Here is a 17,249-nt window from a genome sequence, read left to right on the forward strand (position 1 = left end):
CCTGGGATTCGTCTCATCCTCAGCTTTATAGTGACATAAAACGAACAATGAACAGGCGGTGCTCAGAACAGACCAAGAGCTACCCACCCACTCCGTCAAAGACCTGACACATGCCCACCCATTATTATCAGTAGGCTGACTCGAATGATGGTCTGATAAGTCCCTCTGGCAGCGTACATACACATTGTCTAGGCAGCCGTTCTTTTGTCTCTCTGTCACGACAACTTGACCTTTTTTTTCTTCCTCCTCCCTACTGCAAATCACACTCGTTGTTGTCATTCCTTCATTAATTTTGCAGAATCTCGAGGTTTTTTCCTCCTTGCCAACTATCGTCATTCGTTGAATCTTCCTTTTTTCTTTCTGTCTCCCCTTCCCCCTCCCCCTCTTTGCGTCGCTCTTGTTGTCTCTTCAAGCACCTTCTGATGGAGGATAATCTGGCAACTGGTTTGCCATGAGGTTAAGATCGAGCATCAATCCTCCACAACGGTATCAATCCGATGACGAGTTCTTAGTGACCGATCATCGACGAATGCCACGACGTGCGGCAAAGACAAAGATCAAGAATTATGTCGACTTCAACCCGCACCTTCCTCCTGCCGCATTTCCCACGCTCGACCAGCCGCTTCCCGCCGGGCAGAGTCCTCCCTCGTCAAGAAAACCAGAAAGCATCACGTGTCAAGAGGACGACCACAGTCTGGACTTGGCTGATCTGAAACCTTTCCCTCATATCCCTTCAGAGAGCTTCGACAACTTCATCGCTAGCAATGGGCCCCAGAACCCGCAATACATGAGAAACATGGCTCTGCTAAACAGGGAGTATAGCTCAGACCTCGATATCAGCAGCGACGAGGATGAGGATGAATTGCAGCTACCTGGCAGTGACGCTACCGGCGATTACCATGATGAAGTAGGTGCCATATAGTTCTCTATTTGAATATGCCCGTGTTAACTCACTCACGCATTCACTCCAGGAACAAAAGATACTCGACAATCCGCAATGGCACGATCTGTCGCTGGGTCTACAAATCGAGATTGCAGAAAACATGTTGGAGTTCCACGAAATGTCCAAAATTCGTTTCCTACTAGGCTTAAACCAATTCGATATCGAGGAACTGAAACGCAATCTCCACAAGAGGAATGCAGACGTGGACTACGAAAATCGCGTTCTCGAGGAAATGCAGCACAAGCAATTGAGAGCCTTGATGTGCCTAGACAATTCTGACCTCAGAAAACATTCTGTGCCAGCGCGCCTAATCATGTCAAAAAGGTCGTGGACACAGTGTCATCGCGTCATTCAGAAAAATTCAAGGATGAGATACCTCTTGTGTCAGGTCGGTGATCTTCAGACTGCAAGGAGGTTTCTATCCAGGCGTGGCTTGCCAATGACATACGCTGGTGAATGGGATAACCAATTTGTCGCAAATACATCAGTATCTAATCACGAAGGCGTTCCTGAGGCATTCGAATGGAGACTGATTACTGATCAAACAACACATCCGGTGACTATAACCAGAGACGATAGACCAGAGCTACAAGAGTCTTTAGTTGAAAGACAGCCCGGTGTTCAAAATGGACATACTGACACTGTCAATAACATGCGAGATGCACACTTATCGTCTCCTCGACAAGGAAGCCATATCCAACCTCTTCCTCGTCAGCAAATGCCCAACAATCGCTGGTCACATATTGAATTGCCACGCCAAAGTCTGGTTCGTCTCAAAATAGGTGCAAGGAATGCAGCCCACATACAGACTTTTGAACCACCAACGCCATATAGTCATCCCGCTGATATTGTCAATGTGATGTTCACCCGTTCACTACCACAACCGATAATCAGAGAGCCAAATAGCGATGATACCATTGAACAATCTCCGCCTAAGCCGAACAGATCATTTCCGGTACAAGGCCATTTCCCTTTACCAGTGCGTCGCAAGCTTGGCTGCTGGTCAAATGGCAAACGTTACCCTAGACCTGCACTTTCTCCAACAACAGAATCGCGTGAAAAGCAAATGCATGGAGATTACCCCCAATCCCCTGATTCAGCTTTGAGCGAAACCATAGTCGACCGGAACGCAATGGATTTGATTTCACCGATCAATCTTCAAAGATCTCCTAGAAAAGAGTCATATTCCTCAAGCAGTACGGAAGCAAGAGCAAAGACAGCCGATAAGCGCTGGGCTATTTCTTCCCAAACAAGTGCTGAAATGACTTTAGCAACTCCAGACTCTTCTGACAATGTGGTCCGCGACGTGCAGCTTCGCTCAGGCAGTTCGGCATACGAATACCCCTCGTCACTCCCGGACGGTGAATCAGCGTCGATAACTACGCACTTGAATTCAACTCCTTTCTCCAACCCGGACTACGTTGCACGCCAGTTAAAGACGATAGAAAAGCCAAACACCATAGAGGTTACGGCATCAATAACCAAGTGGGATCTGAGGTCTACAACTCTTGCGCAGGATAGCCCAGCTGAGGAACCGAGCGAACAGGGAACCGGAGGAAGTTCGCCTAGCTTTGCTAAAACGTACAGCTCCAGTGGTGACCAGTCAGTATTAGAAATCATCACGCACAAATTTCCGAGGGAGATTGCCGACTTGTCGAAGATGCAGGAACAGCAGGCGCCTATGAAGGTAATCGATCCTGTTTCTAGCATCGAAGACCGGAATGGGGCCCAGAAAGCAGGCACTATCCAGCCCTGCCAACCCATTACATCAAACAATCGAGAGCGACAATCAACTGGTAACATCCATGCGAACGAAAAAAAAGAACCTGGGATGGCTGGGGGGCCGCGAGATCAAATAGCAGATTCATCAACTCCAACAGATGAATTGAATGAGTCGAAAGCTCTAGAGAAGCAATTGTCAGGCAAACTTTCGGCACAATGTGATAACATAACTGTCGAGCTACCCCCCTTAAACACTAAGACATGCCAGACGACAAACAAGAAAAGAGCGGTCGGGAAAAAGCGAATTGCAAGTAATGATTCACTTGCCTCACAACCCAAGCGGAGCAAAAAGTCTGAATATCCTGTTTCTCAACGAGTTCTTCGTGCCCGCCCTGCTGTGAAGAGTGAGCAGAAAAAATGATATGCCTGGACAAGTAATCAAGAAGCGAATGAGTACACGAGTTGATGAATTTCTGTTCCAATCTGTGTTCTTTCCCTTTCTCTTTTTGCTTTTGATTTTCTTTCCTTTGTCTCTTCTCAATGATTTCACGATGTGTATGAGTCATGATCGTTCATGCCTGATTGAATATTTGCAATGTCTATGAGGCCATGACATACGCTATCTTTCGGACTTTTTGTTAGAGTCAGTTACAGGCTTTCTACCTCTCGAAGAGGTAGTCTACATTCTTTGATCCCCTTCTCTCTTCCTCTTCTGGTGTTATCTCAATTCTTCTTTTCCTGGTAAGTTGACTTGGGAAAATGTGTTAATACAAATTTTGTGTACCAACAACACATAGAAAATGGACTTTTGTGTAATTAGAACTCGAACTCTCTGGCCACTTTCTTGTTGACAGATCAGTCAAGACTATTGTATCAACAGACTAGCAAAGAATTTACGAATTTCTTTCCCAGACACATACTCTCATCACATTAGACAACATGCACGTGATGTGACGAACCCTGATAAACTATTCAATCACCCTTTGATTTCGAAATAACATATAGCAGAAAAACCGTTTCAGAATCTAGAAATGATTTCATAACCAGATCATTTTTGTTCCATTTAATATTCGTCAGGAACACGATAATAGTCAGCTACAAGAAAATTAGAGAAAGTTCTTAAGACAAAAAAAAAATGTCGCAGTCAGAATTACGCTACGAATTTGGTTAAAGAGAAATTCTACGCGCACGTGATACCGCGCCGCGTTTGCTTGCTTATCCCGATCTCTGCCCGCGTCGAAAAGGAGAGGCGAATCAATTCCGCGACAACTACTCCGAAACGGATCGGCTTAATGAAGGGTCTCTGATTGGGAGATTGGGTGCAGACTTTCTTTCGTTTGGGAGATTTGCGGATATTGTCAACCCTTCTCCTCCACTGCCCAGCGCTACGCATTCCCACTCCGTACTTCTATTTCTAATGGGCTCCCGGATTCTCAACTTCTTCGCAAATAAATGGTCTAGCCCCAGCAAAAAGCAGCAAGGAGCGGTCGATGCCGAAATGTCAAGCGTCACAACTCCCGTTACCATGGCCGAATCGGTTTCTGCACGGCAGGAGTCAAGTCCTCCAACTTCGCCTGCCACCGGGTCAGCGTCGTCGGTTCAGCAGGACGTGAAGATGGTGGTTGACGAGGTTGATAATGCGAAGAATGGAGTGGGGAATATTGATGCGACACCGGATATCGCAGAAGACGGAGATGGTGATGACGATGATACAGAAGGCATGGATATGAAGGCGAGAGCTTTGACCAAATTGCTTCAAACAAGTTCCGTAAGTTGGAATTGGCAGGTCGCTTTATGCGAATTTTTTTTTCTCCCTTCAACTCGTGCTCACTTACCAATTTTTCTGCATCTCGTGATATAGGTATTTGTTGCGATCATGTCCGATAAGATGAAAGAACAGCAGAGACAACAGCAAGAGGCAGAAAGAAAAGCCGCTGCTAAAAGACAGGCTGCGCTGGCTGCGCCAGAACCAGCTACAACAACGACTTCTGGACGGCGCAGCTCCCGATTGAAAGCGAACGAAGAGGCCGAAGTTGATAACGTGGCTACCAGAGCAACCGATCAAGTACAATCAAAGAAAGCCACTGCAAAAAGGGGTGCAAAGAAGAACACACCAGGCAAGGACATTTCAAGCTACTTCAAGAAAGCCGATGTGGAAGTCAAGGAAGGTAATCCAAGTGTTCAAGAGGCTTTGGCGCAAGCTGCAGATGAACTAGAAGCGAAGCCATCGGCAATCGGTGAACAGGAAGGATTAGTAGCCACAGAACAGCCCTCTTTGGTTACAGGCGGCAAAATGCGCCGATATCAGTTGGAGGGGCTAGAGTGGATGAAATCACTTTGGATCAATGGACTATGTGGTATTCTGGCAGACGAGATGGGTCTCGGAAAGACCGTCCAAACTATATCTCTGATTGCGTTCTTTAAAGAAAATAACATTTCGGGTCCCTTCTTGATTGCGGCACCCTTGAGCACGGTCAGTAACTGGGTTGACGAATTCCAGAGATGGACTCCTGGTATCAAAACAGTTCTGTACCATGGCTCTAAGCCTGAGCGCGCCGAGCTCCGGAAGCAGATGAAATTGAAAGATCAGAAAGACAGGGATTTCCCTGTAGTATGCACATCATATGAGATTTGTATGAATGATCGCGCTTTCTTGTCTCAATTCTCTTGGAAGTACATCGTCGTGGTAAGTCTGTCCTGTTTGCCGACGTATTCTAGGTCACCCCTTTTAACAAGGTTGTTAGGATGAGGGCCATCGTCTGAAGAACATGAATTGCAAGTTGATCAAGGAGCTTCTTACCTACCATTCAGCAAATAGACTTCTCATAACGGGAACCCCTCTACAAAACAATATATCCGAGCTATGGTCGCTTTTGCACTTCTTGCTACCTGAAATCTTCAACGATCTGGGCAACTTTGAAAGCTGGTTTGATTTCTCTTCTGTTCTCGACAAGAATGGCCAGAAGGATGTTATTGAAAGGCGCAAACGCAAACTCGTCACTACTATGCATGCCATTCTCAAGCCTTTCCTCTTGCGGCGAGTCAAGACAGATGTGGAAACTTCCCTTCCCAAGAAACGAGAATATATCCTTTACGCCCCGCTTACATCAGAGCAAAAGGAGCTTTATAGGGAGATTATAAGTGGCACTGGCCGCCAATACTTGGAGAACAGGGCAATCGAACGTATCGAGGCCAAAAGTGGACGGGTCTCTCGGTCCACAAGCGTGAAAAGAAAAGCCGAAGACTACAGCGGATCAATGACTCCAAACAAAAGCGTAAAATCTACTGGCACGTCAACACCAGGCAGCATTAGTGGCCGTATGACGCGAAAGGGCCGTCTAAGCTACCGAGAAATCGGCGACCGAGAGTTTAATGCCAAACTCCGCAGGCTCGAGGATGGTCTTGAGGAAGAAGAAGAGAAAGAAGAGACGCCCGGTGAAACGGAGCAAGAAGAGATCGAACGAGCAAAGACCATTAAACTGGCCAAGAAAGAGATTGGCAACAAAAAGCTTCAGAACCCCGTCATGCAGGCACGTCTTGCATGCAATTCGCCGCACAATTTCTATTGGCCGTGGGGTGACGATTCTTCCACCGTCGATGAAACCCTCGTAACAGCCTCTGGGAAGATGCTACTCCTTGATCGCTTAGTGCCCTGTCTCATGAAAAAGGGGCACAAGATTCTCATATTCTCTCAATTTAAGACACAGCTTGACCTCATCCAAGACTGGGCTACTCAACTCCGCAAATGGAATTGCTGCCGTATCGATGGTGGCGTGAGCCAAGTTGATCGCCGGGCTCAGATCCAAGCCTTCAACAAAGACAAGAACTACAAGATCTTTCTTCTGAGTACCCGTGCAGGAGGCCAGGGCATCAATCTCACAGCTGCCGACACCGTGATCCTATTCGACTCAGACTGGAACCCTCAACAGGACCTGCAAGCGCAAGACCGAGCGCATCGAATCGGACAAACACGACCCGTCATCGTCTACCGACTCGCTACCAAGGGCACAGTCGAACAAACTCTACTCGAAAAGGCAGACTCCAAACGCCGCTTGGAGCGCCTAGTCATTCAAAAGGGCAAATTCAAAAGTCTGCTTGACAATAACAATAGCATCGACAGTACACAAAACGACATAGAGGATCTTCGCAAGGCTCTCGGCGAAGAGGAATTTGAGCAGTTCCATATTCAAAGTGATGATCCGGAATCATTGCTCTCGCAGAAGGATCTTGATACTCTGACGGACAGAAGTGAGGAGGCTTATCTTCGTGCTGAGAAGGGTCTGGAGGAGACAAGTGGACGTTCTTTTCATGCCGTCGAGACCACGGAGGGTCAGGGGATTACATCTGAATTGACTGGATGATTTCCTCCCTATTTTTCGTGTAGTTTTACGAGCTTTTTGTATTATGTACCACTGGGAATTGGTACGGTTGGTTTTCTTTCTTTGGGTGTCTTGGTTTGGGAGTCTCCTAATATGGTGTGGGAGGCTGTGATAATAATGTCTATTTCTTGTTCAATGTTTGTCTGTTTGAAGGGGTCCAGGGCCAAAGTAGATCAGAAAAGAAGATAGAGGTAATAGAGAGAAAATAGAACTTCATTAAGACCTATCTACATATACAACATGGACATTTACTCGACGGAGCATGAACAATGTCTCAATCTAGTCAGCTCAGTTCACACCTGCTCACCGACTAGCCTTCACATCCTCAATCTGCCGTCTCAAATCCGCCAAAACGTCATTCCGCTTGTCAAGATGATCCTTCAGGCCATCTACCTGGTCAGCCACCGTTTTAATATCCTCCCTCAACCGCGCCAGATCCTGACCATCTTTCGCCCGCCCCGTTCCCTCTCTCATTTCACGGAGTTCGCGCTCCTTGTACTCTAGCAATTGAAGCGCCTCCTTTTTAATGATTGCCCAATTGGGCCGTCCATCATTGCGCGCGCTATCTCGTCCACCGCCATTCCGTCTCTCTTCCGAGGCGCGATTAGCAGCTTCCAGTTTCGATTCGAGTTCTGCCAGATCGCGACGCAAACGCACTTTTTCCCACTCTTCATCCTGGATGGTGGTGCTAAAATCCGTGCCCTGAGGGCGATAAGTGGATGATTTCACACCTAGTCGGCTCAAGTATGTATCTCCGAATTTGGCTTTGCGGCCTGTCGCCGTTTCAGTGTCGCCGTCTGCGCCCCAGCGTTGCGCAGGGCGCACGTTGTCGACTTGGTAGTCAATCTTATTGGACTCGAAGGAGGCGCGGAGTGAAGGTGGGACGGTGCGGGGGATTCGGTAACCCTCATGTCGGAAGTTCAGAATGTGCAGGAAGGCGAGAGTGGCGTCTTTGTTGATGGATGAAGATGCCGCGGGGTTCACTAGGTTCCATGCCGACCTGACATCAGTGTCGGGCACTTCTAACGAGTCGTAAAGAGGATGTAATGATTCAACTGAGTTCACGCGCGTTAGTTGAAAATAAACGAAAAGCACAGGTAGACAATACTAACATGTGATTTCGCCACGGTGATTCTTGTTTGCGCTATAGATTTCCTCGTATTTGGCCTTGTCATTCGGGCTCATGTACCAGTCAAATCCATCTTTCAGACCGGGCGTATCGTCTTCATCCTCTATCCGCTCAAACTGTTCCTGGCCTCGGGTCAATGCGGCACTGGCCTGGACTAGATGTGCCTTGGACTCGGGGATAAGCCAGTCCGGTAACGCCCGCGGGACTTCTTGATATTCCTAGTTGGGACGCTGTTAACAAAATAAAGGGAGGAAATTTCCAATTCTAGTGCAACGATAGAAAGGTCGTAGACTCACCCCATTAACAAGATCAAATATTAGCCGCATCGCAACGCAAAACTCCTCAAAGTCCAGCTCGCCATCTCCATCCACATCGGCCAAATCCCATACTTTCTCAAGCTGCTCGTCTCGTAACCGACTGTTACGAAGCACACTGGCGGCTTGCGAGTTATTGAGACGGGGCTGGCCGTTTGCCAGCGACGAGAAGATCTCCCAGTACCGCTCGACTTCCCACTGCTCAATTCTTTTTGCCATTGTTTGGAGGTGCGCTAATATGGTATATGTAGGCGGTCATGCAGGGGGATATATTGTACAAAGAAAATGGGCAAGCGCGTGGCTCAGTGAGGTCGATGTGGTTGTAGCTTGGCGGTTGATTGTTGAGTCTATATCGAATGCGGATGCGGATGCCTTACATAATACCCGCGCCCACATGGGCCGTTGCCAACAGCCAACCCCTTTTCAACTTTTTTGTATCTGCTTGTTTACACAGCAATATAACTCGCTCATCTCATCGGAGTTACGTAGCCAACGAGCCTACAGCTGAAAATCGGCCATGGTACCGTTCGTTGGTAGAAGCATTGCAAGCAGCAGATTGAGGGCAGTTGCAGCTTGCAGGTATCGGCTGCTTCGCGCAAGTGTTCAGAATAGGCGATACCGGGATTGTCATCAAGGAGACTTTCGATCATCCACCGACAAAGAAACGCATCTATGAGCGGCTTGGTCATCATCACCCTTATATTCTGCGATACTACGGTGAATACTGCCAGGGCAATGGCCTTCCAAGTGGACTTGTATTTCAATATCAGGAGGAAGCTTTGAACTATTCCACTTATTTCGTTGAGGCTATATAGTCTCAGTACTGGAACACCTCCATGTATACAATTTCTTACTCTCTCGGGTGTTGTCAATCGTCGTAGAGACATTTTTGCCTCGCACAAAGGGCAACGACCTTGCAACTTAGTTGATCCGAGAGTAGCTGGTCATTGTACAGCCTCGACACAATATCCATCATTGCTTTTCTCCTTCATGCAAGAAAGCTTGTTTGTGACCCCTTGATCCATGTTCGGTTGTATTGTTTCAATTCGCCGCTTAATTGGTATGGTATGGTCTTCATCCTCTGGAAAAGTGCACTGAGAATAATGCTGCTTCACTTCGGAGTAAACGCACATATTGACCTGGTTGTCAGGCCGGGATTTGAAGGATGGGTTTGGCTGCTGCGCTTTTTATGTCAAGTGTTCGATGTGGAAGACCTTTTGAGGAATAATAAATATACCAGCTACCTCTCACGATTGAACAAGTCTTCCGAGTGCTACACAAACTCGAATTTAGATGTCAGATCGATCGCAAGCGTTGAATATATCGACCAGCCAGATTGCTAGACATCTCTGGCTGGCTCGCTCCCCATGCGGCGGATAGGGCAAGGCCCATCACCCTTAAGCGCAGGGCTTTATGTCTGTCCAAATACGGTCATCGCATTAATTCATTCTATCAATTGCATATCGTACAAGAGTCTCACCAAATCATCAAAATCATAGACGCAAATAGCAGGTCGCAACAAAGGGGAATCGTAACAAGGAAAGAACCGAAACAGGTAAGAGAATATATACCGACAGTCATGTCAGATCGTCAATTTGTTCAAGTGATGAAGAAAAGAAAGACAAAAGGGGCAGAGGAATAGAAGAGAGCACTAATAAACGGCGCTCCCAAACGGAGCAGTCTCCTTCAGGTCCTCGACCAAGTCCTCAACATTGCTCAGATAACGGCCAAGAATCTTCTGCTTCTCCTCTGTGGTACGAGTTTCGCGACCTGCAGTGTGATTGTCACTCGCAGGCGTATAACTCTTGGCAAAAGCACCCGACAACTTGCTCGGGCTTCGATGCAGTCCGAGGACCGCTGTGTTGGGCGCACTGGCAGCAACCGAGGGGATACTAGTGGGCGTTTCGGGCATGAGGTAGAAGTACAAGAACTCGACCAGTTTCAGCTTGACTTCTCTAGAAGTTGCGCGCAATTTGAACAGCGACGTGACAGTGAGAAGCCCATCTAATTGTTCAAAAGTGCGCGTGTTCGCGGGCTGGTCCAATAGCGCTGTCACCAAGGTCAACAGAGTGGAAGACTGAATGGCGGGGCAGTTAATGGGATCCAGCAGATCCAAAAGAATATTCATATATATCTCGCGCGCAAAGAGTGATCTTGAAGGCGGGTGCAAAAGGAGAGCGCCCTGAATCAGGTCCAGTGTAGAAATTATCAAAAGGTCGTTTGCGCCATTGCTTCCGCGGCCGAGGAGATGCTCCAAGCAGGTGACGAGACGAATGGCAACTGAACAACTTAGACAGTCAATTATCGGTGGAGATAGAATACAGTTGCACATTTTTCATCAATAAAAAAATGCTGGCTGGGTAAAAAAGCAATTTACTTACCGTTCCACTGAAACCCCTCCTGCAGCTTAAAAAATTCACGAAAAGCCGGATCCTCCGCCAACTCGCTCAATGCCTTTGGCGCCGGTGGTGCTTGGCCGAGAGGAATCATGGATCGTCTTTTTTCCAATTGTGATTGCTGGGTGCGCGAAAGACATATCTGCGCGAGTAGTCCTTCGACCTGGCGGAGACCCTTGCGGATTTTGTTTGGCTCGTAGGAGGAAAGGTAGTCAAAGGAATGTGTCAAGAGGGCCTCCATTGCTAAGGGAGTATGGTTCGAGGAAATGCGAGGACAAGAAGAAAGAGACAGAGAAAGAGAGGGGGCAGCACGAAGAGAAATATACGCCGGGGGCCAGCAAAGGGTCCTCCAGCTGGACTGGGCTGGCTGATAAGGCTGGGCGAGGGATCTGCTGGAAATCTGGAGGATGTGATGGATTACATCAGCCCGTAAACAAGCCGCAGTTGCCCAGCGAACCGATTCTGCCACCGCCTTTCTTTCTCATACTACGTGGCACGTGCTACTCCGTCGTTATTTTTATCGATCTTGAACCTAACTCAACTACCATTCACCCTAGCTGGCTTAGACGCCGCGGCGCAAGTTCTCATTGTACACGGCTGAAACATTCCTGCTGTTTCTCAGCTCACGCTCAACGTCCTTCCGACTCCGGCTGCCCTCCTTGAAAACCGGAACTTCGCCGACAATGGTGACGCGCACGCCGGACCGATGTAAGGGAGCATAGTCATGCGTTGCGCGGTGTGTAGCACAGCGATTGTCCCACAGCGCGCATGAGTTCTTTTCCCATCTCCAGCGCACCGTGTGGTCGGTGGCAGTATGGATGTGAGTGAAGAGCAACTCGAGCAGCTTGTCAGATTCGTAGCGATTCAGCCCATCAATTCTCGTGACAAACCCGGAATTTAGATTGAGCGACTTGTATCCCGTGACGGGATGTGTTCGCACCACGGGGTGCAACGTTTCGGACGGCCGAGTCGGCAGTTTCGCGTGCCAGTGGTTGGTAACCGACTCGTAGACGTGCTGCGTGTTGTGTTTGTTTCCGTTAGGGGCAGAGATGACGGGTCATAATTTGTCCATGTATTGGGCTCACCTCGGAACTGTGCCACGCACTCAGACCCTCCAAGAACTTTTGAAATGGCGGCGAAAGTGTCTCGAATGTACCGTAGCCGGATATCCTGCGCAGCAGATTGCACTACTTGTGAAGAACATGGTCGTGAAGAACACCATATTGTATACAATGAGCAAAGCTTACCAATTCGTGTCTCCCCCCAGGGGCGGTGGCTCATTAATGCGCAGAAGCGAAAAGGATGGCGGGTTGATTGCATGAGACGAGTCGGCGTGAAAGTCTGCAAACGGCCACTTGAAGTGCACATAGGTGCGACGAAAGTCCCTAGAAATGAGAGCCATCATCAGTTTGCTGACTCGTTACCGAAGCGTTTGTTTTGTCATACTCTTCCTGCTCCTGAATTGTAGTTGTAAGGGGGGCCCTTTGGCTATCCTCCGGGTTCTCACGTACACCCTCTGGCAGGCCTGGAATGGTCAACTCAAGAATTAAAAAAAAAATGTGTTTTTTGCCAAATACACGAAGGAGGTGTTGGGGAGTGAAGCGTCCTGATATAGGCTGAAAATCATTGCGAATGGCGGTTTCGCCATGCACCGTTTATTTCCCAATTCGGCAATATCAACGGGTATTCGCAATAGGCTGCACTCGGATGTCTTCCGAAACTCACAATGTGATTCGTCGAAGCTTCCAGAGCTCGTGATAATGCTAAATTTCCGAGCGAAATTCCGTGTGCCATCGGAATGCCTATTCATACGCATATATAATTGAAATCCAGGTCCGGCGGCTTCTACTTGTCTTGTATCACTGTGGCTGACCATGACCAATATCTCAAAAACATCGCAGACCAATGCTGTAAAGCAAGACCCCGTGGTCACTGAAGAGGAACTCCTTGCCGTTAGAAATGTTCCTTTTTGGCGCTCCACGGTATGGCAAGCAATCGTTGTGTCAGCAGTGTTCCTCTGCGGACCAGGTATGAACAGCGCCCTGGGAGCCCTAGGCGCTGGGGGGGCTGGAAGATCCCACTTTGATCAATATCACGTCGGGTCTTGGGTACGGCTTGATTGCCGTGTTTAGTTTCTTTGGTGGTGTGTCTATCAACCTGTTGGGTTTGCGTGCCGTTCTCTCACTCGGCGTGGCCTCGTTCGCCGTCTCGGGCGCCTCGCTGTACTGCAACAATAAGTTTGGGAATGTGTGGTTCTTGTATCTCGCACAGGCTACTTCAGGCTTTTGTGCTGCCATTCTTTGGTGCGGGAATCTCTTTCTTTTCTTTTCTTTTCTCGCGGCTCAAGTATTAATTCATAGTGTCATGTCACTTCAGGATTGCACAAGGAGCTGTTACCATGGCGTACCCAGAACCAAATCGCAAGGGCTTTTTCAGTAAGCTATTTGAATAATCTCGTGCAAGTTGTCCCGCTAATGTCGTACTTGGCAGTATCTCTTGTGTACTCATCGCTCTCTGTTGGCGGGCTACTCGGTGGAATCATTGCCCTCGCTTTCAATGCCACCGATGGCCAAGCTGGGTCTATAACACTTGGTGAGTGACATAATCTCGGTTATTCAATCCCGTGTCTAAGTGATAGTATAGTTTCATATATCCCTTTGATTGCAATTTCGGCATTAGGGCCGTTCATTGCATGGTTGTTAGCCCCTCCTGAAAGGGTCATTCGAACAGACGGCCTGCCTGTTAATGTTAAGAAACTAGACGGGCCATGGCAGGAAGCAAAGCAAGTTTTTGTGACGCTGAAAAACAAAAAGGTATATATACATGTATATATATCTAATTAATATATATCTTGCCACTTTTGAGAAGTACGAGAACTAACACAATTGATAATAATAGATCCTGCTTCTGCTGCCCATGTTTGTCTACTCCCAGTGGTTTCTTTCATACCAGGGCAACTTCATCACTCTCTACCACTCAGTTCGCGGCACGGCCTTGGGTGGTTTGTTGTCCGCAGTTACAGGAATCATTGGAACGATTCTTTTCTACTTACTCACCGACAAGCTCGGTTGGACGTGAAAGCAGGTTGCCCGACGAGGCTTTGTGATTATTTTCAGTCTGTATAGTATTGTCTGGATCTGGGCAACGGTGGTACAGCGCATATACAGCAATACACATCCAAGCGGACTGGATTGGACCATGCCGGAATACTGGCTCAGTGTATCTCTATACATATATTGGCCGTAAGTTGTCACTTGATAGCGTGCAAACCGCGGGCACTGGCTGACTTATGACAAACACACACACACACACACACACACACACACACACACAAGGCTTGTGGACAACATATACCAGTGTTATATGTACTTTGTTGTTGGAACTCTGTCCGACCAGGTTGAAGAGTTGGCGCGATACACGAGTATCATGAAGACTATCAATACCGCAGGTATTGCACTTGGGTATGGCGTCCAAGTGAAATGGAGTATGATGGGTGCCGAAGCCTTGCTGTGAGTTCGCGACATGCATAGAGGAAGTGAAGATTAGTTGACGCTGACAGCAATCAAGGTGCGGACTATTCTTTATCCAAATATTCCCGGCATGGTGTGTGATTAGGGACATTGCAGACTATGAAGATTTGGTAGTCGATGAAGATCCCCTGCCACCTGCTGCAGAAACTACTAAAGTTGCTAGTTCAAGTGATTAGACAATAGACGATAATCTAATAAATGTGAACTATATACCGTATGGAAAATACTTTCATGGCGCCATCTCCGCTTTGCATTTCGCGATAATGTTTCGGCGATGAGGGGACATCTTAGTTGCCCCTCGTTCTCAGTGAAAATGCATGCCAGTTTACCATTTAACTAACTACATCACGGATTGAATACAATACCAAGAAACAATGACAGATGCAATCAACTATACCTTTCCCTCCCCTCTGCAGGGCTACGAGAACCTCGAGCCTCTGACCGAGTACGTCTTGTCCCCTCAGACAAACCTCAGTCACTCACTCACTCACATAACATGACCTGCATTGGTATCAATACAGAGAGAAAGCAGCCGATGGAAAATCCTTACTCAACCCGCCAAGCGACACAAAATCCTCTGCATATTCCTCATTCCCCGACCCACTGGAAAACGGGCGTCGCGCGGGCTTTGATGTACATATATACTACATCCCAAACAATGCCGGACAAACCAAGTTCGCAAAGGAGCTTCACGAGCGGATTCGTCGAGAGTGTACGTACTTGTCCCCCTGTTAGGAAAAAAAAGATAGGGCTGGCTGATCCGAAGGGGAAAAGCAAAGTCCCTGAACTGCGCATCTACCGCTTCTGGGACAGACCCGTCGGGCCGCACCCAGTCCCCATGTTTGAAGTAAATCTGCTGAGTCCGGCAGAGTTTGGGGCCTTTGTGCCGTGGTTGGTGATTAACAGAGGGCCGCTGAGTGCTTTGGTTCATCCGAATACCGTCAATGAAGGCGAGGAGTTGAGGAATCATTCGCAACGGGCGATGTGGTTGGGGGAGAGAATTCCGCTGGATTTGGAGTTGTTGAGGGGGTTATAATTCAGTTCTTCAAATAGTTAACTTTTGAATTCTTAGTTAACTAGTCCATCCTGTAAATACTAATGCTAGGCTACTGAGTGTTTTGATTTGAGTCTATGGTATGATGAGCAACCGCGGTCGATCTACGCAGATCAATGCAGTCCTCGGAGCACTCGTGCCCAGCTCCCTGATGATCCTCGTATCCGTATCACTCGCGTCTTCATGGAACTGGTTCAGCAGGCAAAAAGAGCTCCATCCCGGCGTCTTAGATACTGCTTCAAAAAGGTTTCTGCTGGCGGCATGGAATTCATTTAAGCACAACTGACGAAGCTGAGAGAAAACAGATTGCTGGAAAGGCTCGCATCCAGGCGCATTCGATCGCGGTTCACATATTCAAAAAGATGGTATGAGAGCCGCACTCGATGAGAGACCTGGTATGTGAAGTTGTGTAGATAAAGAAGGTCGGCATCGGCAGGATGAACGTATATGTTCAGAGGCGGTTCTATCACATGGGACGTGATAGGTTGTTCATCCGATAATGGATATGTTGCTTTCTCGACCCCATGGTAATCTTGCATAATGTGTACTAGCTCATTGAAGTCAGGACTTGTATGGCCTAGTTGTTGAAGCCGCTGGCAGAGGACCATGCAGTAGCTTGAGAAAATATACGACCGAACAAGTAGATATTCCCATGGTTCGCACTGTTTATAAATTTCCTGAATCCAAGCGAAGACCTCGCTGCGAAATTGCCGGCCCGGTAAGAGTGCCCCGATTTGCTAGTGTCACGTTAATGATGTGAAATAAGAAATGTTTCACAATAAGACGAGGTAGTACTCACGACAGTATTGAAGACGACCCCAAAAAGATTCCGACCTTTAAGGGTAGAAAATTGCTCTGGGCCTCGCAGGCGAATCAACTGTAAGAGTCCCTGGCAGTGGGCATCCCATCCAGAGACGATGACTGGGGTCGTGAATCTTTTTTGCAAACTAAAAAGGAGCTTATTCACAGATCCATGATCAGCGAACTATGCTTGTTTGTATAAGTATGCACAATTCATACCTCGCACTGGCCCAGTAACCAAACGCTTAACAAGATTCTATCGCTCTGCCACTGCTGCGGATCCTTAAGGAGCACGTTGACCGCCGAAATGGCAGCTCCGTATGCTTGTTCTCGTTCTGCAATTGCCTGCAAGGATCGCGTTATGTTTGCCATATAAGCGAGTCCCACAGCGCTGCAGACCTTGAAAAGAACGGATCCTTCTTCCACGTGGGAAATCACAAACGCGACCACGCTGTAGACGGACTCTGCAAATTTGCGCTGAAACTTGCTCAAGAGGAAAGGAAGAGCGTGATTATTCCACATCTCCGGCAAGGGACGCTGTAGCGTTGGATGGGATCGAGCAGCTTGCTCTTCCGGTCTTCGAGACTGTGTTTCGTCATTCAAGGAAATCAAGTGGCCGCGCTTTGGATGAGCTGCATTCTGAAGCGAGACCGTTTCGACCCGGAAGCGCAGGTCTAGCTCGTCTCGATATCCGGGGCATGGTTGTTGCTTGTTCAGACACTGGGTGCAGGCCGGCCGTTTGAGATCGCACTGCGTCAGATTATTAACAGACTGATCGAGGTCTTGTCAAGAAATGGGCGACGCACCCTAATCCGTCGTCGACGGCATGAATAGCAGTCGCGGCTCGGTCGACCGGTGTTCGGCATGATCGACGTCGTCTCATATTCCTTTACCTGCTACAAACGTGGCTCTATGTGCTTGGAACAGTTTGGGAATGTAGGCGTATGGGTAGCTCATGGTCGGAATAGGCAGCACATCTGT

At 48.0% G+C, this 17,249-nt stretch overlaps 8 protein-coding genes across 8 annotated transcripts; 3 read left to right on the forward strand and 5 right to left on the reverse strand.

Annotated features, from left to right (window-relative positions):
• Positions 1 to 451: 451 nt before the first annotated feature.
• On the forward strand, positions 452 to 7,026 carry UA08_00822 (hypothetical protein; the record flags this gene model as incomplete). The annotated part of the gene is made up of 5 exons (XM_020260671.1): positions 452 to 907; positions 972 to 3,069; positions 3,841 to 4,433; positions 4,527 to 5,351; positions 5,410 to 7,026. The coding sequence occupies 5 exons, from the start codon at positions 452 to 454 to the stop codon at positions 7,024 to 7,026; spliced, it is 5,589 nt and encodes a 1,862-aa protein (XP_020123845.1).
• A 321-nt stretch (positions 7,027 to 7,347) lies between these two features.
• On the reverse strand, positions 7,348 to 8,706 carry UA08_00823 (Actin cytoskeleton-regulatory complex protein end3; the record flags this gene model as incomplete). Its single annotated transcript, XM_020260672.1, has 3 exons — positions 7,348 to 8,099; positions 8,157 to 8,391; positions 8,470 to 8,706. 3 exons carry the CDS (start codon positions 8,704 to 8,706, stop codon positions 7,348 to 7,350), a joined length of 1,224 nt encoding a protein of 407 aa, XP_020123844.1.
• Positions 8,707 to 9,117: 411 nt separating this feature from the next.
• Positions 9,118 to 9,374, reverse strand: UA08_00824 (hypothetical protein; the record flags this gene model as incomplete). Its single annotated transcript, XM_020260673.1, has 2 exons — positions 9,118 to 9,294; positions 9,342 to 9,374. 2 exons carry the CDS (start codon positions 9,372 to 9,374, stop codon positions 9,118 to 9,120), a joined length of 210 nt encoding a protein of 69 aa, XP_020123843.1.
• Positions 9,375 to 10,138: 764 nt separating this feature from the next.
• UA08_00825 (hypothetical protein) lies at positions 10,139 to 11,124 on the reverse strand (the record flags this gene model as incomplete). The annotated part of the gene is made up of 2 exons (XM_020260674.1): positions 10,139 to 10,767; positions 10,869 to 11,124. The coding sequence occupies 2 exons, from the start codon at positions 11,122 to 11,124 to the stop codon at positions 10,139 to 10,141; spliced, it is 885 nt and encodes a 294-aa protein (XP_020123842.1).
• Positions 11,125 to 11,445: 321 nt separating this feature from the next.
• UA08_00826 (hypothetical protein) lies at positions 11,446 to 12,285 on the reverse strand (the record flags this gene model as incomplete). Its single annotated transcript, XM_020260675.1, has 3 exons — positions 11,446 to 11,898; positions 11,969 to 12,053; positions 12,131 to 12,285. The coding sequence occupies 3 exons, from the start codon at positions 12,283 to 12,285 to the stop codon at positions 11,446 to 11,448; spliced, it is 693 nt and encodes a 230-aa protein (XP_020123841.1).
• A 996-nt stretch (positions 12,286 to 13,281) lies between these two features.
• Positions 13,282 to 14,589, forward strand: UA08_00827 (hypothetical protein; the record flags this gene model as incomplete). The annotated part of the gene is made up of 7 exons (XM_020260676.1): positions 13,282 to 13,318; positions 13,374 to 13,475; positions 13,527 to 13,696; positions 13,782 to 13,884; positions 14,040 to 14,125; positions 14,241 to 14,392; positions 14,451 to 14,589. The coding sequence occupies 7 exons, from the start codon at positions 13,282 to 13,284 to the stop codon at positions 14,587 to 14,589; spliced, it is 789 nt and encodes a 262-aa protein (XP_020123840.1).
• Positions 14,590 to 14,787: 198 nt separating this feature from the next.
• UA08_00828 (hypothetical protein) lies at positions 14,788 to 15,449 on the forward strand (the record flags this gene model as incomplete). Its single annotated transcript, XM_020260677.1, has 3 exons — positions 14,788 to 14,858; positions 14,935 to 15,125; positions 15,163 to 15,449. The coding sequence occupies 3 exons, from the start codon at positions 14,788 to 14,790 to the stop codon at positions 15,447 to 15,449; spliced, it is 549 nt and encodes a 182-aa protein (XP_020124124.1).
• Positions 15,450 to 16,430: 981 nt separating this feature from the next.
• UA08_00829 (hypothetical protein) lies at positions 16,431 to 17,134 on the reverse strand (the record flags this gene model as incomplete). The annotated part of the gene is made up of 3 exons (XM_020260678.1): positions 16,431 to 16,457; positions 16,488 to 17,018; positions 17,075 to 17,134. 3 exons carry the CDS (start codon positions 17,132 to 17,134, stop codon positions 16,431 to 16,433), a joined length of 618 nt encoding a protein of 205 aa, XP_020124123.1.
• Positions 17,135 to 17,249: the final 115 nt, after the last annotated feature.

The sequence above is a fragment of the Talaromyces atroroseus genome, assembly GCF_001907595.1.
Source record: "Talaromyces atroroseus strain IBT 11181 chromosome Unknown scaffold_0, whole genome shotgun sequence".
NCBI classification, from domain to species: Eukaryota; Fungi; Ascomycota; class Eurotiomycetes; order Eurotiales; family Trichocomaceae; genus Talaromyces; species Talaromyces atroroseus.